Source organism: Phaenicophaeus curvirostris, chromosome 16 (assembly GCF_032191515.1).
Source record: "Phaenicophaeus curvirostris isolate KB17595 chromosome 16, BPBGC_Pcur_1.0, whole genome shotgun sequence".
Classification (NCBI taxonomy): Eukaryota; Metazoa; Chordata; class Aves; order Cuculiformes; family Cuculidae; genus Phaenicophaeus; species Phaenicophaeus curvirostris.
In genome coordinates, this window is record NC_091407.1 from 15581542 (window position 1) to 15606802 (window position 25261).

At 55.6% G+C, this 25261-nt stretch overlaps 1 protein-coding gene across 7 annotated transcripts in view; it reads right to left on the bottom strand.

Annotated features, from left to right (window-relative positions):
* Positions 1-5278: 5278 nt before the first annotated feature.
* Positions 5279-25261, bottom strand: part of LOC138727544 (ankyrin repeat and fibronectin type-III domain-containing protein 1-like) — a 271747-nt gene continuing 251764 nt past the window's right edge. For 4 of the 7 annotated variants that reach the window (XM_069870039.1, XM_069870041.1, XM_069870040.1 and 1 more), the window contains 18 exons: positions 24122-24323; positions 23629-23836; positions 22550-22744; positions 22169-22282; positions 21059-21156; positions 19239-19329; positions 17208-17315; positions 16877-16976; positions 15735-15867; positions 13898-14017; positions 13297-13512; positions 12809-12975; positions 12344-12494; positions 10855-11023; positions 10450-10616; positions 9694-9904; positions 8495-9162; positions 5280-6476 (listed from right to left, as the gene is read on the bottom strand). In XM_069870039.1, coding sequence (XP_069726140.1) covers positions 6189-6476; positions 8495-9162; positions 9694-9904; positions 10450-10616; positions 10855-11023; positions 12344-12494; positions 12809-12975; positions 13297-13512; positions 13898-14017; positions 15735-15867; positions 16877-16976; positions 17208-17315; positions 19239-19329; positions 21059-21156; positions 22169-22282; positions 22550-22744; positions 23629-23836; positions 24122-24307 — 3390 coding nt within the window. In that variant the 5' untranslated portion in view covers positions 24308-24323 and the 3' untranslated portion in view covers positions 5280-6188. Of the gene's footprint in view, positions 6477-8494; positions 9163-9693; positions 9905-10449; positions 10617-10854; positions 11024-12343; positions 12495-12808; positions 12976-13296; positions 13513-13897; positions 14018-15734; positions 15868-16876; positions 16977-17207; positions 17316-19238; positions 19330-21058; positions 21157-22168; positions 22283-22549; positions 22745-23628; positions 23837-24121; positions 24324-25261 lie in introns of all 7 variants that reach the window. The other 3 variants (XM_069870035.1, XM_069870034.1, XM_069870036.1) reach the window with 1 other exon arrangement.

Below are 25261 nucleotides of genomic sequence, written 5' to 3' on the forward strand. Positions count from 1 at the left end.
CAGCATAAATGTGAGCACACCGCTTTGCAGTTCTATGGCAACTCTATTTATACCAGTGTGGGTAAACAGTCCACGGAACTGCACCGGAATTGCACACAGTTCCTACAGCTGATAGAGCAGCAATTAACTCAGTAATTGCATGTGCTGGAATAGCCCTGGAACTTCCACTGTGTTTTGGCTGGCTGGCATGGCTCTTGCTTGCTTTCTCGACTTCTGTTTGAGGGGAGAAATCTTTCCACTGACTCCAGCAGATAGGAGCATCTCTCCTCTGTGGGCATTGAAGTCACTGTGTCTATTCAGCCTGGACAAGAGGAGACTGAGGGGACATGTCACTACACTCTGCAGTTTCCTCACACGGGGATGAGGGGGAGCAGATGCTGATCTCTTCTCTCTGGTGACCAAGGACAGGATTCGAGGGAATAGCAGAAAGATGCCAGGGGAGGGTTAGGCTGGATATTAGGAGAAGGTTCTTCCCCTAGAGGGTGGAGGAGCCCTGGAATAGCTTCCAGGGGAGCAGTCACAGCCTGACAATATTCCAGAAGCATTTGGTCAAGGTCCTCAGCCCATGGTGTGAATGTTGAGGTGTCCTGTGCAGGGACAGGAGCTGGACTCGATGGTCTTTGTGGGTCCCTTCCAACTCAGGTCATCCTGTGATTCTGTGATTCATGCTGTGATTGCAGCTGCTCTACAGAACCAGAACTACGGAAAGAAATTCCAAAACAGGAACATGAGAGAGAATCATCTCGGGGGCGGGGGGGTGGGGGGAGTGGTGGAAATGATGAAAAAGAGAAAAAGGAAACGAGAAAAAGGAAAAAAGAGAAAGAGCCACCCCCTGAAACCCAGACCCGTGTCAGACTCAGAGAGCCAAACCTTGGGAAACACAAAGTTAGGCTCGTGTTTGATAAACTAAGCATATCCCTTTGGACGGCACAGAAGAAGTGCAGATGCTTTAGAATGGATGCCAACAAGATCCTGATTTGTGGGAGGAAATTCAGTGTCACAATTCAGGTTTATTGCTATAAATCCATAGCACGTGAGTGGAAAAACATACTGGGATGGCTCTTCTGGTGATGTAAATCAACACATTTCCACTAACCTTCATGGAAGTGTGTTTTCTCCTGCTGGGCTCCTGGACACGGGTCTTCCTCCAAGCAAAGGGAGAAGAAAACCTGGTTGTTGGGCTGAACAAGGCGATGTTTGGCTTTGGCTGTCATCAACTGTCAGCAAGAACTAACGCAGTGATAAGCATTGAAGAGCTGTTAGTGACAGAAGTGATGTTCACAAAGAGATGAAAAAACCCTCGCTAAGTACAAATGGTTCTGCAGCGTCATCTTTTGGTTCTCAACAGCGCCTGGAAAAGGAGGTTGCATGTCCCAGCCAAGGAGACTGGCCCCTGTCTCCCAGACAATGTAGGAAATTCATCCCTTTGAGATACCCACTGCTGCTCTCAGAGCCCGCACGCCGCCAGCTGGAAGGGAAATTGCAGAGTTTTTGGTTTGCTGTTGGCTTTAAGGTCAGCAGGAGATGAGCAGTGTTGGCATAGTGAGTTTTCCTCTTGAGCTCAGGTTTGAGGATAGCAAACTGCTCTAGGTTTTCCCTACACTTTTCCTTCTGTTTGCCCTCCCAGGGAAGTGTTGCTCACATCTGCTATCACTTGGACGAGATTTTTAAGGATGCCCCATCCCCTGGGATGCAGGCTGCTCTGGGGTAGGTAGGTGTACAGCACCCAGATAGGGGTAGGGGGTGTGCGGGGTGGCCTGCTGGGCTGGAGGGGGTTGGTGCACATGGGAGATGCTCACCTGGGTTCACGTGGGTGCGTGCATGCCCAGTGGGGTTTGGGTCTGAATATTGGCAGTACTGGGGGAATGGGCACTGCAGGGACGGTGATCTCTGTGCTTGGAGATGAAGGTCTGCATAAGCACAGGCCACCCCGTGCCCCTCTAGAATCACAGAATCATAGAATCATCAGGTTGGAAAAGACCCACCGGATCATCAAGTCCAACCATTCCCATCAATCACTAAACTATATCCCTCAGCACCTCGTCCACCTGTCCCTTAAACCCCTCCAAGGAAGGTGACTCAACCCCCTCCCTGGGCAGCCTCTGACAGTGCACAATGACCCTTTCCATAAAAAAATTTTCCTAATGTCCAGCCTGAACGTCCCCTGGCGGAGCTTGAGGCCGTTCCCTCTCATCCTGTCCCCTGTCACTTGGGAGAAGAGCCCAGCTCCCTCCTCTCCACAACCTCCTTTCAGGGAGTTGGAGAGAGCAATGAGGTCTCCCCTCAGCCTCCTCTTCTCCAGGCTAAACACCCCCAGCTCTCTCAGCTGCTCCTCATAAGGCCTGTTCTCCATCCCCTTCACCAGCTTCATTGCTCTTCTCTGGACTCGCTCCAGAGCCTCAACATCCTTCTTGTGGTGAGGGGCCCAGAACTGAATACAGGATTTGAGGTGCTGTCTCACCAGTGCCGAGTTCAGAGGGAGAAGAACCTCCCTGGACCTGCTGGCCACACCGTTTCTGATCCAAGCCAAGATGCCATTGGCCTTCTTGGCCACCTGCCCTGGCTCCTCCTTGCCTGCAGGCACCACCCCATTACACACCCAGTGAGCCAAACTGGAGCTGGAGGGCAGTTTTTAGACCTGTACCAGCCTTGCTCGGGCCACTTGCGGCCAGGTGCATGGCTTTAGGTTGGAGAAAGAAGGGAACAGAGAGCAGCCAAGTCGCCGGGAGGTGAACAAGTGACAGAGCAAAGCTTGAGCTGCCTAATGCAGAGCCTCGATGCCCTTTATGGCCTTGAGCCACTAAGCCCCAGCATTAACCATCCTGCCTAAGGGTGCAGGTGACAGACTTCAAAAATTAAACCCCAATCTTCAGCTCACGGCTCCAGGTTGATTCCAGCAGCTACATCAGCCGCCCTCAGCACTGAGATTATAGCCTTAGTGACTGCCATATACCCGGTTTCTGCCCCTACTCCTTGGCCATGGGGAAGGACAAGAGAGCGTCTGAAGGCTTGAACATCTGCTTGGAAAAAAAAACATTGGGCTGTGCCTGTGAAGCTGCCCAGGGAGAGAAGGAGAATGTGAAAAGATGCAACTGCTTTGCAAGCACCATTCTTCATGAAGCATTGTGCAGCAGATCCTGCCCCAGAAACTCCTCTTCTTCACCCAGACCCTCTTCAGTCCTACCTTGACTGGCAGTCCCACCTCACCCTGCACCATTTACCAGGGCAGAGGTGTCTGTAATTCCATCTTGTGGGGCTGAAGATGTGTTTGGGAAAGGAGTGAAACTTTCACTAGGACATCATGCATCCCAGTGTCACTGGTTGGGGAGCGTCCTACATGACTGCTATATGCAACATCCACCCTTCCCACTCTGAGTGCATCCAACTCTGCTTCTTACCCAGGCTCTTTCCCTCTTCCAGGCAAGGGGAGGAGCTCCCATGAAACCACATACGCTTTTATCCCCTGCAGCCAAGTGATGCACCCTGCTATGCAGCCAAAGTCCTGCAGCAAAGCACTGCAGGGACAGCAGGATCATCCTACGGTGAGGGACTCATCATGGAGGAATGTGGGTAGCCAGATCCCAGCCAGGTGCAGCTGCAGAGCTTGCCCCATGTCCACTCTGGAGGCAGCACTAGGCTTTGTGTCGTAGAATCATAGAATCACCAGGTTAGAAAAGACCCACTGGATCATCGAGTCCAACCATTCCCATCAATCACTAAACCGTGTCCCTCAGCACCTCATCCACCCGTCCCTTAAACTCCTCCAGGGAAGGTGACTCAACCCCCTTCCCTGGGCAGCCTCTGCCAGTGCCCAGTGACCCTTTCCATGAAAAATTTTTTCCTAATGTCCAGCCTGTCATGGCTCCATCTCTCTCGACTGAACAGGCCTTCTAGGAAGGGAAAACAATTGCTTAAGAAAAGGGAAGGTCTCTTTCCCTCTGGGGTCAAATGAAAGGGCAGCAAGAGTTTCATGGATCAATGCTCAGGATCATCAGGAACACAGACGTAGCTTTCTGTCCATAGCCCTGGTCTAATACTGAATTCATTCTATGACTTCCAGAAAGCCACTTAATATGTAGTTTTCCACCAGTTGTGCCTCCCCTTTCCTCTGCCCCGGGCTCTGAGCATCAGTAGGTGACACGTGTGAACAGGCTAGGGAACGGCTGCACTGCAATTCCTGCCTTTTCAGGATGTGGATGCCTGTGGGTGCTCAACAAGGAGAAACTCATGGGAACCTCTACACTCATCAACCTGCTTCTTTCTTGACCTAGGAAAGTAGGATTGGGTTTAACCTGAGGAAAGAGGCGAGTGGAGGGGAAAGGAGATAGGAGAAGGAAAGAAGTCACCTTCCCTGGAGGTGTTTAAGGGACGAGTGGATGAGGTGCTGAGGGACGTAGTTTAGTGATTGATAGAAATGGTTGGACTCGATAAGCCGGTGGGTCTCTTCCAACCTGGTGATTCTATGATTCTAAGTGCATTTTTCACTATTTCTTTCCCGCTCGCCTCCTGGTCCCATGGCAGTGCCTGCGCTGACGTCAATGTGGTGCCGTTGATTTGCACCAGCTGAGGGGCTGGCACACGATCCTCCCCTTCACTGTGGCTTTGACGTGGGGCGGCAAAGGGCTCGTGCTGAGATATATTCCTGCCCGCACCGCCCAGCGTGCCTCTGGCTCTTGGCAGCAAGGCAAGGAACGTCGAAACTCTGAGGAGCAAGGTCAGTCATCCAGCAGACCCCCTGCACTACCCACACAGCCCCTGCCTTACCCCCGGTACCCAGGGCTGCAGGTCCAGCCTGACCCCTCAATGCAGAGAGACGGGGGGCAAGGTGGCTGCTAAAGGGGCGTCAGCAACACAAGCCTCACCTGCTGAAGGACCACCAGCCTCACCCGTTTTCTGCTTCTGCTCACTTGACAGGGTTTGCATCAGCTGCAATGCAGCTGTGAGCTCTTACTGCCTCCACGCTCCTCTCCTGGTGTTCTTCCCTCTGTGGAGGCTGCAGGGCTGGGTTAATGCATTGAACAGCAGATGCTCTGGGCCAACAACCATTAGGTTCCCAGCACCACATCGAGGTGATGGCTTTTGCGTGTTGAAGCTTTACAGCCTTACAGAGCAACAAAGCCCAGAAGACCATTTCTAACTCCCCCTTTGCTCCCATTCATGAGATCTGCCCGTGAACAGAAACCTCTACTGGGTGGCAAGCATCCCATTAAATGCTCCTGGGAAAGATGAACCCAGCCCTTGAAATCCAGGCTTATTTGGGGGACACATCAAGCCGTGAGAAGGACAAGAGTGCTACGCGGTCAGCAGCAGTCATCTTTACTATGGACCACAGGGGATCAGAAATATTTTTCTTGTGAAAAGAGACCTAGTGGCTAACAAAACGTCATGCTCTAGGACATACGAGAGAGGCCAAGCACAATCACCACAACAAAACAGCAACCGAGGAGGAAAGGAAATCACAGGGTGGTGTGCAGGGTGGTGCAGTAGATGCCTGACAGCAAACCTTGAGTGGTGGTAGCCACACAGCGCATGGGGCTGGCTGCATGGGTTCCTTGTGCCTTTAAACCAAGTCAAAGTGTCTTCACCTCCAGGTTCTCCAGCACAATTATATTTTTTTTCAGGAAACGAAAAATAATATAATTTTGTTCTGAGAACGTTGTGCAAGAATGGTTTCTACAGGTACAATAGGAGGAGGGCAGACAGAACAACCTTCTCAGTGCTGTCCTTGCGACTTGTGCCCTCTCCTGATGGACACCACAACCCTCTCCATCAATCCTCAATGGATTTGCCTTCAGGGAATCCCGAACAAGGCTTTTCAGAAAAAAAGAAGAAAGAAAAAATGTATTGCTGCTTCTTCTTGTAATATTTTTCCTCTCTCACTCCCCGCCCCTTTCCCCTTAAAAATGTTTACTTTCAAAAATTCCATTCCTGCAGAGATTCCTCCCGAGCTCTGAGGTCTCCGTGCTCCACCCTCCTCTCCTGCAGTCAGAAAAACTGAGTCTCCATGGCTCTTTGGTTAAAAAAAAAAAAAAAATAACACAAACAAATAACACACAGCCCAGTATGATCCCATTCCACCCCGCGGACGCCTGATGAGAGGGTGTCTGTGGAAGAAGGAAGCATCAGAGACGAGCTGTCTGCTCTCTGGAAGCTGAGGTCCCCGCGCGGCCCGGCCGGCTCTCCTCCTCTCATACGGTGGTCGCTGGCCCATACTGGAGCACCAGTGGGGATGTCTCCTTGATCCGGACATAGAACCGTCCCTCAGGCCGGGTAGTTTGGAGGGACAGAGGCAAGAAGTCATCGGGAAGCCATCGCTCGCTCTTGTCGGAGGCAAACACTAGTCCGAAGTGCTCCAGCTGCTCTTCGCCGTAGCAGAAGGCGGCTGAGCCACCCAGCACGCTGCGGGAGACATCATTCATCTCGAGCACCACCAGCTTCACCACCTCCCCGGCAGACGTCTGGCTGGTGATGTGCAGCTGAGAAAAGAGAAAGGTGGGAGAGATGGATGGTTAAGGGGGAGGGATGAGGAGGAACCAGGGGCCAAAGGCAGCACATGGTGTGTCCTACAGTGGTGATCGTTAGGGTGAAGGGGCAGCCTTCCAGTTGCACAGCAGCCCAGCACACCAGGGCTCCAACTCCTGCACTGTGGTGTTGTCTCCATCGGACTCTCTGTGTTCATACAGCTCAAGCCCTGTGTGTGCTACCTGCAGCTCACCTGCTTCACTCCAGCAGCCTGTTCCCTGCCGCTGGAGAGGGACAGTCACAGCCCTGTGTAAAGTCCCTCTTGTGAGCAGGACACAGACCATCAGACCAGCTGGACCACAGCGGCTCTGCTAAGCTAGTGGTGCTGAGCTGAAGGCTCTTTGCGAAGCAGCCCTAAATTTCATCCCATTCACAAGCCTGGGATTCTCCCACCCTCACTCTCCCTGTCCACTTTCTTGGGGACGAAATATGCCCAAGAAATCAAAGCTTATCTGGCCACTAACGACCATTGCGAGCGCACTACTTGACTTCAAAGGCCCTAAAACAGGACATCCATCCTCGCCTGGGCAAGGTGACGGTTTCCTTTGGCACAGCCGTAAGGGCTGGTGGAGCCGTGCCCCAGCAGGGTGGTCCGTGCCCTCAGCCCACGTGAACCCCGCCAGCTCTGAACAATCATCGCAGAGCTCAGCTGATTTACACCAGTTGAGGAGCCTTTCCTTTGAACTCGCCTTTCTTCGAGAAGAACATTGTAAAATGCTTCCAAGCAGGCGTTTCCAGAGCTTTGCAACTTCAAAAGCCACGTGGGCAGCCCGCCAGGAACCCGAGGGCTGTGCTTCAGTCCCATAGAAATCTATGGTAATTTCTCAAATGGAAAATAAATACCACGAGTCAGATTCCCCTCTGCTCCTAACGACCCTGCTGGGCATGGAGAAACTGGCTATCAAAACTCTGCAGCAAAAAAACCTGTCAGCCTGTCAGCTCTGTCCTTCCTCTACTATTTTATGCCCCTCTGCTCTGGAGACTGGGAATGTCAGAAGGAAATTTCAACAGGGGAAAGAGCTACATGGAATGGTTTGGGTTGGAAGGGACCTCAAAGCCCATATTGTTCCACCCCACTAGCATGGGCAGGGACACGTCCCACTGCATCAGGTTGCACAAAGCCCCATCCAACCTGGCCTTGAACACCTCCAGGGATGGAACAGGCACTACTTCCCTGGGCAACCTGGGCCAGGGCCTCACCACCCTCATCATGAAGAATTTCTTCCTAACGTCTAATCGAAATCTGCTCCATGGCTGGGAGCAAAGGAGTTGACCAGTCCAAGACCTGGGGACCTTCCTTTGGAGAGGAGGGAGCTGGCCTCTTCTCCCAAGGGACAGGGGACAAGACGAGAGGGAATGGCCTCAAGCTCCACCAGGGGAGGTTTAGGCTGAACATAAGGAAAAATTTTTCATGGAAAGGGTCATTGGGCACTGGCAGAGGCTGCCCAGGGAGGGGGTTGAGTCACCTTCCCTGGAGGGGTTTAAGGGACGGGTTGATGAGGTGCTGAGGGACATGGTTTAGTGACTGATAGGAATGGTTGGACTCGATGATCCAGTGGGTCTTTTCCAACCTGGTGATTCTACGATTCTATAAGAGAAACCCACAAATGTGACCTTTGGTTGCTGCCTGCCCACGCTGGTTGGCGCACACCTACTGTCCTCTGTTGAACCATGGAGCAACAGCTCCCCTGCCTTATCCCCCAAAATACTCTGTCTGTGGTCCGAACCCTCCCCAGAGCAGTTGTCATTCCTGCACAGCCACGCGCCCCATCCAGGAGCCTCATCATGACTGCAGGGTGAAGGGATGCAGGGCAGAAGGGTCTCAAGCGGACTTCACCCCCTGGATGGTGGAGAACGGAGAGGACAGTGCCAGGCAAGTGGCACACCAGCCCTCACTGCCTGCCTCCCCACTGCTTCCCATTCCGTCTGGGCATGGCACAGCAGCACCGCTGCCATTCGCAGGATCCAGTACCTTGACACTGGTCTCTTTGGAGAGTCCGGTTTCATACTGAGGGCAGACCCGCAAGGTGGCAGAGCCTGGCTTCTTCCCTTGGTCAGCCAAGCCCCCGGGCTGCTCCGGCTGCTCCTGAAAGCTCTGAGTCCACTCGGCCGAGCCCGTTCGGAAGGTGGGCTCAGAGCCCTGCCCACCCCGGCCACGCTCAGGGCTGGATGTGGAGCCAGTCCCCAGCCTGCGCTGGCTGCAGTGGCCTGTGGTCCTGGTCTCTGTCGGGGAGCTGTCAACGGAGCCAGGGCAGGATTTTCTGGCCACCGGACAGTGCGGTTTGGGGAAGTCCAGGCTGCTGGTTCGGACGCAGTACGCCTGTCGCTTCTCTGTGATGCGCAGCAGCTCAATCTGCCGGCTGGGCAGGACGAAGTCACTGTCGTAGAGCTCAGAGGGTGGCCGGGGCTCCTCAGACGGTGGCGGTGGCGGTGGTGGTGTCTTGAGCTCGTGGGTCTGCAGGACGTCCGGGGCACTATCCCGCAGGGTGCAGGCAACTCTCCTGCTGCAGCACTCAGGCCCCGAGGAGGAGTAGACCAGGTCGAGCTCCTTGGGACTCTGTGCCCTGCTGGAGTCATAGTCGCTGTCGGTGGCCAGGAACACCTCTGAGGAGCCCTCCTCATCTGACAGCCCGTGCAAGTCTGCAAGGGGCGTAAAAGGAGCAAACCTTAGAGCAGCTTCCAGTGCTGAAAGGGGCTCCAGGAAAGCTGGGGAGGGGCTCTTGATCAGGGAGTGCAGGGATGGGATGAGGAGGAATGGTTTTCAACTGAAAGAGGGGAGATGGAGATGAGATCTTGGGGAGAAATGTTTTGCTGTGAGGGTGGGGAGGCCCTGGCCCAGGTTGCCCAGAGCAGTGGTGGCTGCCCCATCCCTGGAGGGGTTCAGGGCCAGGATGGATGGGGTTTTGATCACCCTGATGCAGTGGGAGGTGTCCCTGCTCATGGGACAGGGACTCAGCCTTGCTGTTGGCAACCCTGACTGCAGGGTTTGCACCAGATGGAATCCAAGGAAGACCCTGAGTGTTTACCCACTTACTATACTCTGTGCTGTGCTCATCAAGGGACAGGCAGAGCAGGTACTGCCCCAGCCACCAGAGCAGCCCTCCCACTGCCCCCCAGCACGAGCAGCCCCCTAAATCCATGGGCAGGAGGTTTGCCAAGCCAGGTCCTTACCAGAGGTGAGCTTATGGCTGGTCTCTGGTGAGGGTGCAGGAGAGGGAAGATAATCAAGTTGGGATGAGGTGGATTGGGTTTTCTCCTTCATCGCCCCACCAGCCTCACTGAGGAAGCCGCTGAGAGAAACCCCGCAGGTGGGCTGCTTGTAGCGGGCGTGTTGCAGGGCATCCATAATCCAGCGCATCTCACGCCAGATCTCCTCCATTTGCTGCCAAAATAAGAAACGAAGCACCCCCCATTCAAAATACAAACAACAGTAATAAAAAAAAGTGCCACGCCAAACCACAGGCTCTCCCCACACACCTTTGCCATGAGGGGAAAGCTCTGGGGAAATTGCCGAGTCAGGGAATCCCAAGAAACGCTCTCAGGTGGGAGGAGACTGCTTTGACCATGAGCAGCTTCTGGCCCAGCAGGACCTGCTGCTGCAGGCAGGGGTGGTGGGAAAAGGGGTTGCTTGGGTGCTCTTTGGCATGTTCATCCCAAAATGCGCTTCCAGGCTCTTTTCTAGCAAGGTGGGGAACAAAGAGTGGATGCCTTCAGCTCTCTGATCAGGATTTTTAATGGGATCGTTGCAGCAAGGAGCTGCCAGGCAGAGCCCTGCCTACTGCTGCCCATCTGCCAACTCAGAGAAGCCCTAGCACCATGAGCAGTAAACAGCCCTGGTGAGGATGTTCCTGCAGCTTCTCCAGGACATGACTGTCCTGTCCATGTCCGAGGCCTGGCTCCCTCCTGGTGTGCTCCTGTTCCACGTACCTGAATGTAGTCCTGAACCTGCTGGTGCCTCTGCTTGGCAGTGGAGAGCTCAGCATCAGAGAAGGCCTCCCTGAGGCTCTGCTGAGAGAGGAGCGACTCCAGCTCCAGGAGGGCTGACACCTGGCAGTACTGGGTGATGAACTCCCGGTCATACGTGAAGAAGTGAACTGGGAAGGGAATAAAAACTATCAGGTCCCTCACTGTGGATGCCCTCTGAGTTCCTCTGCACTCATCTAGTGCAGGGAGGAGGCAACGCTCTCCTCTAGCTCAGCATCCCCCTGCATCCCTTCTCTCCTGGGGCAGGCAAGCGAGCTCCAGCCCAGCTCACTGCCCACCCCAGCTCTCAGGAGGTCTCAGAGGGCAAGGAGACTGGCAAGGATGAGGTCTGGCATTCCCTGTCCTCACCTAGCTCGAAGATCTGCAGGGGCAGCGTGAGAAAGCCGGAGCGAGGGGTGTAGGGGTTGTTCTGGCCTGGAGCAGTGCAGACATCATCTGATGGAGGCAGCAGCAGGAGGAAGGAGACCTGGCCCCCAAAATCCAGCACCTCTTGGCTGTAGAGACGGAAATCTTTGGCCTGCAAGAAGATGGAGCAGGTGATGGCTGCAAACATGACCCCATAACAATATCCAGCTCTTTGAGGCTGAAACACTGCTGGGTTTGGGGGACATGACTTTGAGCGTGTCTACTCCTGATGGGTCCTTCTCATTGACAAAGGAGTCCTCAGGGAGCACTTGGAGCTGAGGGACCCTGCTGTGTCAGCACACAGGCTCCTTGCTTCTGGTGTAACATGGACAATCCCTTTCTCTTATTTCTCCTTGAAGTCTCCAAACTACTGATCAAAGTCACTATGATAGGGTCTCAGAGAAGAAGTGCCAACAGTGATGGTCTCAGCCATGCTCAGAGAGGTGCCCTCAGAACTGCCCAGTCAGAAGCTTCTGCTTGGCACTGATGCTGATGGACAACTTCCCAGCAAATAATTCGCATGGTAGAGGAGGGATTTGTCCACATGCAGTCTGGCCCTGGTGGCTGCATCTCCATCTCACCACTGGCCAGGGACCATCCAGCTCTGGAGGAGCAGAGTTGGGCTGGTCTCATGCTGCCAGTGCCAAGCACAGAACCAAATCACAGAGCAGGCAATAATGCAAACCCAGATTCACCACCCTTGCTTGGGAGGTACAGGTGAGGGTAGGACAAACAGCTCCTGTGGACACTGCCCCTGGGCAGGCAGATGCTTCAGGTACTGCTTGTCCACCACTTTCATAGAATCGTAGAATGGTTTGAGTTGGAAGGTCCCTCAAAGTCCATCCAGTTCCCCCTCGTCCCACCCCTGCACTCCCTGATCAAGAGCCCCCCTCAGCTTTCCTGGAACCCCTTTCAGTACTGGAAGCTGCTCTAAAGTCTCCCCACAGCCTCCTCTTCTCCAGGCTAAACAACCCCAACTCCCTCAGCCTGTCCTCATAGCAGAGGTGCTCCAGCCCTCAAGTCACCTCCATGGCCTCCTCTGGACCCATTCAAACAGTTTCATCTTCTTTTATTGTTGGGGATTCCAGAACTGAACACAGGTCTCCAGGTGAGGTCTCATGAGGATGAAGCATTGGGGCAGAGTCCCCTCCCTCACCCTGCTGGCCATGTTTCTTTTGATACAGCCCAGGACATGGTTGGCTTTCTGGGAATACAATTCACCTTCTGGGAAGTCCTATTTGCGCAAGACTAAAATCCAATAGACGCTTCAGGCCCCCGAAGAAGGACCAGGGGCTGTGGTATCCTGCCTGCTGCCATGACCAGCATGGTGCTGCATGGCTTCTCCTCCTCCCCAGACCTCAGCACTTCACAGAATCATAGAATCATAGAATCGCTAGGTTGGAAAGAACCCACTGGATCATCGAGTCCCTACCTCTTGCAATGGGATGTTGACCAGGGTCATCAGCTCCTTGATGGCCACTTGGAGCTCCTGAAACAGCTGGTTCTGGGAGGTCTCAGCCTCTGGCTCTGCAGGAACAGGCTCCTCCATGCTAGCCATCTTCTGCAGCCATTCCCACTCCTCCCTGGAGAGGGGAGAGACAGACATATGCAGGAGGGAGCTGCTCAGGGTACACCTGAACATGCGATTGCTATGAGAGGTGTTTTTGCCCAGCTGTTCCTCTCCAGATGGTGCAGCACCCCAAGGGATGCAGGAGCTGTGGAGGCAGAAAGGGACCTTGGTTTGTTCCAGCTCCAGACTGCCCTGTATGTCAGGCAGCAGGGATGAGATGTAAAATGATGCTGATACCAGGAGCCCTAGAGTAGAAGCAGGAGGTGGTGGGTGCTCTTAGGCTGGATGGGACAGAGGAGCCTGGGTGAGCTGCCCTGCAAGCCCCACCTGGAGATGTTGGGGTTGGAGCGAATCTTGACATGGCACAGAATGTTGGGGAGCTTCTCTGGCACCAGCACTCGGATCTGATCCACGGCGCTGCAGAGCTTCAAGTAGCCCAGGTAGAGCCCCGGGGAGAGGGCATGGCTGCTCCGCTGGTGGTAAGCCAGCTTGTCCTGAGGAGAAAGGCACTGCTAGATTGAGTGAGCCCTCACAGCGGGGCTCTCTCCTGCCCTCATGCCGGGTTCCATCGGCAGAGCAGGCACAATCTGGTGCTGCTGGGATAAATCCAGCATCATCCTGACACCTCCCCTCGAAGCAACAAGGTTCTGCAGGCTGGCTGGGCTCTGCTCCCCTCTCTGCCTGCAGACAGAACCAAGCCCTCAGTGATCTGGGCTTTGCTGTGGCCTTTCAAGCCCAAAGGGGAGCAGCAGGTACTGGTCGTCCCACAGTGGAGCCCCCTGCAATCGCCTGCCCTGCCTGCACCGGTGCAGCACCTGGACGGAGATCAGCAGCATGTCCAGAGCAGTTGGCTCCTCTGGGGAGGACACGGACTTGCGGCTGGTCTGCAGTTTGCAGATGGGAACCCAGCGGACGCTCTCGAAAGTCTGGTTGGTCTTCACCTCCTTCAGGGTGACGATGAGGATGTTGCCCTGCTTGTCTTTGATGGGTTCGAAGAAGACTTGGCCCAGGTCCTGGATGCCCAGCAGCCCCTGCACGGATGGGATGGGAGGGTAGGAGAAAGCAGTGGGTCAGGGGAAATCCTCGAGGCACGGTGCTGTGTGAATCTGGGCAGCCAGGACGTGACTGGGAGTCTCCCCTCTGCCAGCTGGAAATCTGTGCCCAGCGAATCACCCACTCCAAGCCCCCGATCCCTCCACATGAGGTTGCCACCAACCGTGACACCCCACCACCCTACGACTGGGGTCCTGCAGGTGAAATCAAGGCAGGGACACCCAGTCCTGTCACCGAGCCACAGGCAGGACCGGTGAGGACTGAGTTTTCCTGCGTGCAGCGCATATGCCGTCTGCTTCTGAGGGAGCCCAGCTCACAGTGCCCCCCAAGAAGTCCTCACTCCTCCCCCTGTCCCACCCTCACCTGCATTTGCGAGATGGCCAGCAGCATCTTGAATCGTGTCTGCAGGATGCAGGAGCAGGATGACTGGGAGACGGTGACACATTGCCGCAGCCACAGGATCTCGTCCCACATGCAGGACACCTGCAGAACACCAAAGAGCCGTCACCACAACTGCCAAGGTGTTTGGACGAGATCCCTTGGCCTTTCCATTTGTGCTGGGTTAGGAATGTGCACAGGCAGATGTCACCTCTCAGAAGCGGTGCGACTTCCCATGCCAGAGGCACCCCGAGATGCCTCCAGAGCCTGGACCTGAGGGAAGCACCACACCGTGCCCACCCAGCTATCTGCCTACATCCAGGACCTTCTTAAATCTGAGCAGAAGAGAATGAAGGGAAGGAGGGAAGACAGCCTTCTCCCTCAGAAGATGAGGACCATCCAGCAAAAGCCCTGAGCTGCCTATCTGCCCTTTCACTGACCCACTGAAAGCAGAGGATCCAGAGAGCAGCACTCAGCATGCCCTGGATAACAGAGGCAGAGCAGTTAGAATCATAGAATCACCAGGTTGGAAAAGACCCACTGGATCATCGAGTCCAAACATTCCTATCAATCACTAAACCATGTCCCTCAGCACCTCGTCCACCCGTCCCTTAAACCCCTCCAGGGCAGGTGACTCAACCCCCTCCCTGGGCAGCCCATTCCATTGCCTGTTGCTGCAGGACACTAAGGTGAAGAGTTACAGAGCAAAGAAGGTGTTAGCATCCCTGCAGCACTCACTCATCCCAGCACGCAGCCTGCTCAGCGCAGCACCAGTCCATTTCCAAACCATCCCAGCATGCAGCCTGCTCAGCGCAGCACCAGTCCATCGCCCACCTCTGGGTTTCCAGGGGCTGGGGTGGACGTGCTGTTCCCTGGTAGTTTCTTGGTCCATGCCAAACCCCAGCGACTCCCAGCATGCCGGCTGCCTGTGCTGCCAAGCCCCAGGACCCCAGGGTGCAGGGAGCGCTGCTGCCAGTGCACAGTGCCCGTCTGGCTCCCCTCAGCACTCCCAGGCTACAACCAGCTCTCAGCATGGCTCTGTCCTGCCCAGGGTGCAAGGGCACAGCACAGGTCCTGGAGGGAATGCTGGGAAGCCCAGAGCTGCCAGATGCCCTGTCATCTGGTGCAAGTAGCTGGAGCAGTTCACACTCACCTTGTACACACGGGGTGTCTCCTGGGGCTGCTCCCAGCCCCAACTCATGGAATGGTTTGGGTTGGAAGGGACCTTCAAGATCATTTAATTTCAACATCTCCCACGAGACCAGGCTGTTCATGGCCCCATCCAACCTGGGCATGAACACCTCCAGGGATCGGACGTCGACCACTTCTCTGGGCAATCTGTTTCAGGGCCTCCCCACCCTCATGGTGAAGAAATTCCTCCTTATGACTAGTCTAAGTCTTCCCCTCTCCAACTTAATGTCATTCTCCCTCATCCTATCACTCATTGCCCTTGCAAAAAGCCCCTCCCCAGCTTTCCCGGAGCCCCTTTCAATACTGGAAGCTGTTCTAAGGTTTCCCCGGAGCCTTCTCTTCTCCAGGCTGAACAGCCCCAACTCTTGCAGCCTGGCCTCATACAGGAGGTTCACCAGTCCTCAGATCATCTTTGTAGCCCTCCTTTTAGGCCCAGGCAGCCCTGGCAAGAGCCCCACGTGCTCCACACATGCTGAGCACTCCTGCCTGTGTGTGCAGCCCCAGGGAAGGTGCTGCAATGAAGACGCTCTGCAGATGGTGGTGGACAGCATCTCAGCATTGTCCAGAGTAGTGGCCAGCCAGAGGTGTATCAGGAGAGACGTATACAGCACGCGGGCCCTGAGCCACACACCTTGGTGAACCAGAGAAAATCCTGCATGAGGAGGCAGGAGTAGGTGTCATCAATCTCCACCACGGGGATCTGGTCTTCATGGGTCACCAGGATGTTGTCATCCTTGTAGAAGATGGCTGTCAGGTAGAGACCCCTGCAGGGGAGGGAAAACAGACCTCGGGGTCACCCTCATCTGCCAGCTTCATTTCCCAAAGGGTTTATCTCCTGAGGATGAAGGAGATGCCCTGAATTTGGTCTCACCTCCTCTCCCATGGCAGAATAGACACGTAGCCAGAACATGAACCCAGCACTGTCAGCAAGGTGGGCCTGGCCCCAGCTGACGCCCCAGCCAGCAGAAGGGAGGGTGGTGGAGCCAGGTCCGTGCAGGAGACACTCTGGGGTGCATGGAGGTGTGAGGTGTGAGTATGGAGGGGTGTTGAGTGATGTTTGGAGGTGGTGCAGGGATCTGAGTATGGGAGCAGCCTGGCCAGTCCAAATCACAGAATCATAGAATCACCAGGTTGGAAAAGATCCATCAGATCATTAAGTCCAACCATTCCTATCAAATACTAACCATGTCCCTCAGCGCCTCATCCACCTGTCCCGTAAACCCCACCAGGGAAGGTGACTCAACCCCTCCCTGGGCAGCCTCTGACAGTGCCCAATGACCCTTTCCGTGAAAAATTTTTTCCTATTGTCCAGCCTGAACCTCCCCTGGTGGAGCTTGAGGCCATTCCCTCTTGTCCTGTCCCCTGTCACTTGGGAGAAGAGCCCAGCTCCCTCCTCTCCACAACCTCCTTTCAGGTAGTTGGAGAGAGCAATGAGGTCTCCCCTCAGCCTCCTCTTCTCCAGGCTAAACAACCCCAGCTCTCTCAGCCGCTCCTCTTGTTCTCCACCCACTTCACCAGCTTTATTACTCTTCTCTGGACACGCTCCAGAAACATGGAATGGAATGGACATGGAAACACCAAGAAAAACATTTGACTTCTGGGCAATGGGATTCACCTCCACCCATGCCACCAACTCGCTCCAGGCCAGGACCCACTTCGGAGCCCCCCTCCCACCCCGGCCTGTGCACACATCTCCCGGCTGTGCCCATGACAGGCCACCTGATGCCCCCGCCACAAGCTGGACTCCCTACCAGCCCCAAACACCAGCCTCACCGCTTCAGTGTCTTGAGAAACTTGCTGCCAGGGTGGAAGAGGTGCTTGAGGCTCTTGGAGACCGAGTGCTTCCTGCTCTGTGGCTGGTTCTTGCAGGGCTCTGGGGAGCAGAGAGTGGAAGATGCTGCAGCAGGAGATGAAGGGCCATGGGACGGCAACCCAGGGGAAAGGCCCTGCCAAGGTCTCCAAAGCCTGAGCTGTCGCCCTGCCCATCCATGGGGTAGATCAACTCCTGGTGCTACTCCAGCCCTCCTGCCCAAGTCTCAATCCAGGGGAGGCCCAGCTGGATGCCCCACACCAGCCTCCCTCAAGCGCCATGCTGTGCACTCACCATGGCAAACACAGTGCTGGTGGCTGGTCTTCACCTGGCCGAGCAGATGGTCCAAAGCTTCAGCTTGTCCTCTTCGCCGTGGAGCCCGGCCGTCGTACTCCCGCCAGTCTGCAGAGGGACAGAGCAGTGTCACCCCCAGCATCCAGCCCAGCACTCGCAGCACCCATCCGGGACAGAGAGTAGACAGAGGGCTTCCCAGCCCCTCTTCCCTAGGCCACGTCACCTCCTGGCACCCCACAGATGTGTCCCAGGAGGGCTGGGCTTTGGGACATCACCCATTTTCCATCCCTCTTCCCAGGAGCACCCTGGCTCTGCTGAGCACCCTACGGCACCACCCATCCCAAAGCACAGTGGGGACACAGCAGAGGGTAAGAACAAGGTCTCATCTGTTGCTGCTGCTCTTCACCGGCCTTAAATTAAAATTCTTTCCAGTGTCTTCCTCCAGGTCTTCTCCAGAGCTGCAGCCTTCTCTGGGCGAGTATCGAGAGCTGGGCTCACCTCAGCAAACACATAAATAAGCTCTCCTGCCAGCTCCACCCAATGTGAGACAGCAGCAGAACCAGGAGTGAGGTCGAGGACCCACCGGTGCTTCTTCGTTAGCTTTATATTAATTGCTTTAAACACCCCCTGTGTCTTGCCTGCTGCTGTTTTCCATGGAAAGTTCAGCTCTGTTAACTTTGGCTGGGGGTCACCACTATTTTTAGGAGCTTTAAAACCACCCAGGGAGGTGCCTGACTGTATTCTGCTGGGCCAGGGAGGGAGCATGACTAGAGGGAGATAAATAAACCCCACTCGTGTCTGATTCACTTCAGCCGTGCTCTGTGTTGAAGCCAGGTGGATCTTAGTAACAGAGGACAGATCCGTGGGAGATGGCAATGGGGCTTTAAAGTGGCTGCAAATATGACCGACACGTGCTGCCAGGACAGGGTAAAACATTTCTTCCCAAAATCTCACCTCCATCTCCCTTCTTTCAGCTGAAAACCAATCCCCTCATCCTCTCCCTGCACTCCCTGATCAAGAGCCCCTCCCCAACTTTCCTTGATCCCTTTCAGCACTGGAAGCTGCTGTAAGGTCTACCCCACCACAGCCTTCTCCAGGCTGAACAACCCCAACTCTCTCAGCCTGTCCTCATACAGGAGGTGCTCCAGCCCTCAGATCATCTCCATGCCCTCCTCTAGACTCGCTCCAACAGCTCCATGTCTTTCTTATGTTGAGGACTCCAGAACTGGACACAGGGCTCCAGGTGGGGTTTCACCAGAGTGGAGCAGAGGTGCAGAATCCCCTCTCGTCCTGCTGGTCCCACTACTCTGGAGGCAGCCCAGGACACAATTGGTTTCTTGGCCATGAACACACGTTGCCAGCTCATGTTGGTCTTCTCATCCCCCAGCACCCCAAGTCCTTCTCCTCAGGGTTACTCCCAATCCATTCTCCACTCAGCCTGGATTTTTGCTTGGGTTGCCCTGACTCTGGAGCAGGACCTTGTCCTTGACCTTGTGAACTCCATAAGGTTTGCACAGCCCCACCTCTCCTGTCTGCTCAGGTCTCTCTGGATGGCCCTTGATGTTATTGAGGCAGTAAGGACTGACTCCTCCCAAGAGCTGCCTGCACTAAAATATAATACAAACCTCTCCTAAAAAAACTTAGATGTGTTTTTCCTTCCTACAGAGGAGATGCCTGCATTGCTTTCCTTTTAATTGAGAAAGAAAAATGTCCTCTCTCCTCCTTTCCTCCTCAAGACGAGCTGATTCAGGCAGCCTAAAATGGCTCAGCCTTTACCAGGCTTTACCAGGCAGCCAGGAGAAATTCAGGTTGCCAAATGACTATTCAGCAAAGCTTCTGTCGGCTGGAGGCAGCATCCTGGACTGCTGGGCACTGCCTCCCTGAGTCCCCAGATGCTGCCTTTGCTCCTGGGTCCTCCAGGCCCCATCCCAGCAGTGTGAGGGACCCCTGGGTGGCACAGGGAGCTGCCGCCTCCCCTCATCCATCCTGCCATGGGTGCCAGTTCCCATGGGCGTTCCCAGCAGTACTTACTGGAAGGGATGGCGAAAGGGGGCACGGAGGCTTGCGGAGGTCCCCAGCCCTTCATGTTGTAGGCAGACACCTGGACGTAGTAAGCCGTGCCCTGTGAAGAGGGAAGCCACATAGAATCATAGAATCACTAGGTTGGAAAGGACCCACTGGATCATCGAGTCCAACCATTCCCATCACTAAACCATGTCACTCAGCACCTCATCCACCCATCCCTTAAACCCCTCCAGGGAAGGTGACTCAACCACCTCCCTGGGCAGCCTCTGCCAGTGCCCAATGACCCTTTCCGTGAAATATTTTTTCCTTATGTCAAGGCTGAACCTCCCCTGGTGAAGCTTGAGGCCATTCCCCCTTGTCCTGTCCCCTGGCACTTGGGAGAAGAGGCCAACTCCCTACTCTCCACAACCTCATTTCAGGTAGTTGTAGAGAGGGATAAGATCTCCCCTCAGCCTTCTCTTCTCAAGCCACATGTGCAGTGTGTGAGAAGACGATGCCCCCGAGCCCGGTGCACCAGTACACCATGAGGGGTACCAAACTGGGAGCCCACAACCTGCTTCATCAGCTCTGACCTCCCCTAGTTGTCCAAAGCTTGTGCTATCAGACACTAGAGAATCCCTCCAGCCTGTGTGGGTTGTTTTAGAGGAAGCAAGAGGAAGGATGGGACATTGTGAATGCCCCTTGCTAGGAGACGGTCTGGCCCCAAAGGCACAGGGCTCCCACAGCCGGGAGGGTCAAGGTGCTGCCTTCCCACTGCAGCCTGCAAGGATCCCGCCCCTGGAGACAGGGAGCTGGCCCAGCACTGTTGAAGGCTTGTGACATGGCGGCAGTGATTAAACGTCTCTGATTAACACTCGGTCAAGCTGCCAGATGTTGCAAGGCCTCCAGGCAGTCATGAAGGCGGACAGGAGCCTGCAAAGCAGCTCTGAAAGCATGATTGATGGGCTCACAGCAGCTCCTTGTCGCAGCACTGCTCCGGGCTCCACTCGAGCCCTGTCCTGACGTGCCCCTGGGCACCTCTTGTGCCCTGGCAGTAGCTCCGGGGCTCCAACACTGCTGCCTTGGCAAACCTCTAGCTGCATTGAGGGCTTTCCCTGTTCCTCGAGGTGGTGGTCCCTGCCTGCACGCCTGCCCTGTAGCTCCAGCACTGCACCTCCCTGGTCAAGATGACCCTATTCATCTCAGCATCTTCCTATGTTCCCATCCCAAGCTCCATCCCACCACAGTCCCCACCCTGTTCCACCTGCTCCCCACCACGTGCTGGGGAAAGGACAGCAGCTCCCAGGGAGGGGACAGCTGACAGGCAGTAGGTCCCCTGCAGTTCTCAGAGAGGTAAAACAGCAGGGAGCCCTGACCCCAACCAGCCCGTAACCTTGCCAAGCTTCCAGAGATGGAGACAGGGTTGGTCCCCCTTATCCAGTGAGAGATGGGCTGGTGCGAGGGGTTGATCTGTGCAGGTGGCAGAGGAACGAGGCACTGATTTATTGCTTGGATGGAGACAAGAGTGGGGACAGAGGATAAATCAGGTGCTTGATGAATAAATCAATTCTGCCTTTCACTCCAGAGTCCCCAGGCACCCTGTACTGGGAGCTTCCCCTTAGCCAGGGTGGCTGCAGCCATGCAGGGACAGACAGATGCCTCTCTCAGCCCTGTGGGCTGTGCTGACCACCTCCATGCCACAACTCTGCTCCTCTTGCTTGAAAGAATGACCCAATCCCTCCCTGCATCAGCTGCCGGGAATGACTCCATGGGCTGCACTGTGGCCAGTCACTTTTCCCAGCCAGAGGCTGCCACCCTGACCCTGGTGGGGCAACCTGAGAGCTCACCGACACCAGGCCCTGGATGGTGAAATGGAGGTTCTGCAGCTTCTCGATCACAGCCTCCCCCAGTGTCGGCGAGAAGGTCGGGGAGCAGCTCCACTCCACTGCAAGGAGAGAGACCTCAAGGTGACTAATGGCCCCAGACTAGGGACAGAGCTACCAGGGTGGCTGCAGCCCCGTAGGGCCATTGGGTGCAGAGGCACCGCAGGCACCACAGGAACTGGAGGTAGGGGTGAGGGGGAGAAATGGCACAGGGAGCTGTGATCCTCCTCACTGAACCACAGCAGAGAGGCCAGCACCCTCCAATGATGGGTCAGGATTTGGAGGTGGAGGAAATTCTCCCAGAAGCCAAAAATATCTGGTTTAAGTGGATGAATCATAGAATCATAGAATCACCAGGTTGGAAAAGACCCACCGGATCATCAAGTCCAACCATTCCCATCAATCACTAAACTATGTCCCTAGGCGCCTCGTCCACCCATCCCTTAAACACCTCCAGGGAAGGTGACTCAACCACCTCCCTGGGCAGACTCTGCCAGGGCCCAGTGACCCTTTCCATGAAAAATTTTTTCCTAATGTCCAGCCTAAACCTCCCCTGGCAGAGCTTGAGGCCATTCCCTCTTGTCCTGTCCTCTGTCACTTGGGAGAAGAGCCCAGCTCCCTCCTCTCCACAACCTCCTTTCAGGTAGTTGTAGAGAGCAATGAGGTCTCCCCTCAGCCTCCTCTTCTCCAGGATAAACACCCCCAGCTCTCTCAGCCATTCCTCATAAGGCCTGTTCTCCAGCCCCTTCACCAGCTTCATTGCTCTTCTCTGGACTCGCTCCAGAGCCTCAACATCCTTCTTGTGGTGAGGGGCCCAGAACTGAACACAGGATTCGAGGAGCGGTCTCACCAGTGATGAGGGGTGCAGGAGAAGCAAGAGGGCAAGGGGTGGGGAGCAGCAAACAAGGGGCACCCCAAGTTTTGCCTTGGTGCAGGATGGTGTTCCAGTCTAGCTCAGGCTGGTGGTGGTGGCAGCCCTGGCTCCTGCCTTGGGGTGCTGGCACGGCAGGCATGAGGTGAGCACTTGCCATGGCTCTGTGCCCCCTGCCTCGCTGGGGACACCCTGCTTCTTACCTTTGTACTTGGTAACGACAGCTGAGTTGACGCTCAGGGGCTCCCAGAAGGTCACCTGCACAGAGGAGCTGCTGGCCACAGAGAGGTGGACGTTGGTGGGCGCATCTGGGACTCCTGGGGACAGAGAGCGCAGCGACCACTACAGCGAGGACAGTCACTGTGAACCCCCCAGTCTCCCTCCTGGGCCTCCCCCCACACCCAGTGACGTGTCCCTGGAATGCTCACACCCTGGGCACCCCTACAGCAGGTTCTGTTCACAAGGTGCTGAGATCCTCTGACCAGAGCTGGTGCAGACCCATGCCTGGACCATGCACAGCCCTGCTCCTTCCCCAAGCACGAGTGCTGCCCCCCAGCCCTCCAAGCCCTCCTGCGGGCACTCACGGGCATGCTCAAACCCTGCCTTCATGCGCTTGTAAAGCCGGTATCGCCACTCCCAGGCCTTGAGCTGCTTCTCCTTCTCAGAGCAGTCGGCGTTGGGTGCCTCATTCACCACTTGTGCCGTCAGCTCATTGACTCGTTGCTCCGCTTCCCGCACCAGCGTGGAGAGGTGCAGCGAGCGGCTCTCCAGGCTCACAACTGTGGGGCAGGTGAGCATGGCCATGGGTCCCGGGTGGGCCACCAGGAGGAGAGAAGAGAAGTTGGTTAGGGCAAGCCCAGGCTCTGCTGGCACCAAGTCCCCACCTCAAGATCCCATCCTCCCCTCCATGTCCTGCTCTCAGGCTCTGCTCAAGTGTGTGCCTCCACTGCTACAGCCTGCACCGGCTTCCCAGAGCCTAGTGACCACCTCCCCATCTGAATCATAGGATCACAGAACCATCAGGTTGGAAAAGACCCACCGGATCACCGAGTCCAACCATTCCCAGCAATCACTAAACCATGTCCCTCAGCACCTCATCCATCCATGAAAATTTCATTCCATGAAAATTTTTTTCCTAATGTCCAGCCTGAACCTCCCCTAGAGGAGCTTGAGGCCATTCCCTCTTGTCCTGTCCCCTGTCACTTGGGAGAAGAACCCAGCTCCCTCCTCTCCACAACCTCCTTTCAGGTAGTTGGAGAGAGCAATGAGGTCTCCCCTCAGCCTCCTCTTCTTCAGGCTAAACAACCCCAGCTCTCTCAGCCGTTCCTCATAAGGCCTGTTCTCCAGCCCCTTCACCAGCTTCGTTGCTCTTCTCTGGACTTGCTCCAGAGCCTCAACATTGGCCACTTGGCCTTCTTGGCCACTTGGGCCACTGCTGGCTCATGTTCAACCAAATCCCCCAGGTCCTTCTCGTCCAGGCAGCCTTCCAGCCAGATTTCTCCTAGTCTGTAGCTGCTCAGGGTTGTTGTGCCCCAAGTGCAGGACCTGGCATTCCGCCTTGTTAAACCTCATGCCATCTGGACCCAGATGCCTGGGGTGCCCCACTGCCCCAGGCTGGAGACCCAGGTGATGGGCGCAGCATAGATCCTTCACACCAACTCACAGTGTGGGCTCTCCTTCGCTCCTGCCTGCAGCAAGGCCTTAGCGATGGGAGCGTTGTTGGTCATGATGGCGATATCCAGGGGCAGCAGCCCCTCACTGTTGGGGGTGTTGAGATCCAGCTCCTCGGGGCTGTACTGCTTCAGCAACTCCTGGACCCTGTCTAGGTCCTGCAGCTCCACAGCCTCAAAAAGGGCAGCATTGCTCTGGAACTGGACAGAGGGAGAAACACGGGTTGGCTCAGCATGGGGCATCCTCTCTCACCCCACCCAGCACTTCACTAGCACCCCAAAAACTCAAACACAGGGGGGAGTCCCTGATCCCAGGGCCTCAGGAGCATCACATCTTTGCAGACAGAGTCAGATGATGCTGAGCAAACACCTGAAACAGCTACAGCTTAACAAGCTCCAGGGCGGCTTCCACCCAGGCGACACCATCACCCATGCATGGACCCTCCATCCCCACATCCCAGCTGGATGGAGCCCGAGGGCACTGACCAGGTAGGACTTGCGGAGCTTCTCCTTCTCGCCCCGTCCCGCCAGGCTGCCCTCGTCAAAGGACGTGTAGTTGACACGGAATTTCCCTGACAGGTTTCGGTAGAGCCTCTTGGCCGCGTTGGGCGAGGAAGGGCCTGGTGGCTTCCTCGCCTGTGCCAGCTGCAGGTCCCGCATCTGCTGCGTCATTTTAGGGGACGATGACCTGGGAAAGGGCAAGGAGGTATGAGGAAATGAGGCATGTGAGGAGGACGTTACGGAAAGGCAGAGGCACTCCTGCAGCATTGGCACCAGGAGAGGTGGAGCAGCGCCAGGGCAGCACTGACGTGGGCAGCTACAAGGAGGATGCTGGTGCCGGCAATGCCCTCATCCCACTGAGATCAGTTGAGGCCAGTCCATTCCTCCTCCCTCTTACTACCCTGTGGGGTCCTGAGGGGCTCAAATGGACCCTGTAGGAGTCACATTTCCTTCTAGACTCAAGAGCTGGTCTGGCCCAACACTGCCCTCGAGCCAGGATGCCCCAAACAACCTCAGGCTGCTCGGCTCTGCAGATGGTTCCCACTCAGCTCACCTGAGAAACTTCTCCTTACACCAAGTCTCTGTGCCCCCCGCCAGCTCCTGTGGAGATGAGCTGCCCCACCTGGGGCTGTCCAGGCCCCCTCAGCAGTGGAGGCAATGGGGGTGGACAGTCCCCCAGACCCGGCTAGGTGAGTGCTGCCCACCACTCTGTTGGCTTGGGAAAGCCTTGCACCCCCTCTCTACATCCATCCTATTTCCTGCTCTTATTGCCATCCCTCAGCCCCCTGTGAGACGTGATTCTCCTCAGGGTCTTTATTCCAGCAAAGTGCACACTCTGAAAGTCAAGTGAGGGTCAGAGAATGGACAAAAGGCTGTTTCTGTTGGCACCAAGACAACAAAAGTTCCCAACGGGCACCAGAGACCCCCAGTCTCCTGCTCACCAGCAGAGCCTGGCTCCACAGCTGCTCCTCAACTTCTCCCTCTACACTGACTACGCTACAAAATCTTTACTCAGCTCTGATTTAGATTTCTGTTTTAAATAGTCATGATAAATCTGTACAAGTCACAAGGAAAGCTAGCACCTTCCTGGCTTCCCTCTGAAGACAGGACCCTTATGTCCCCGCC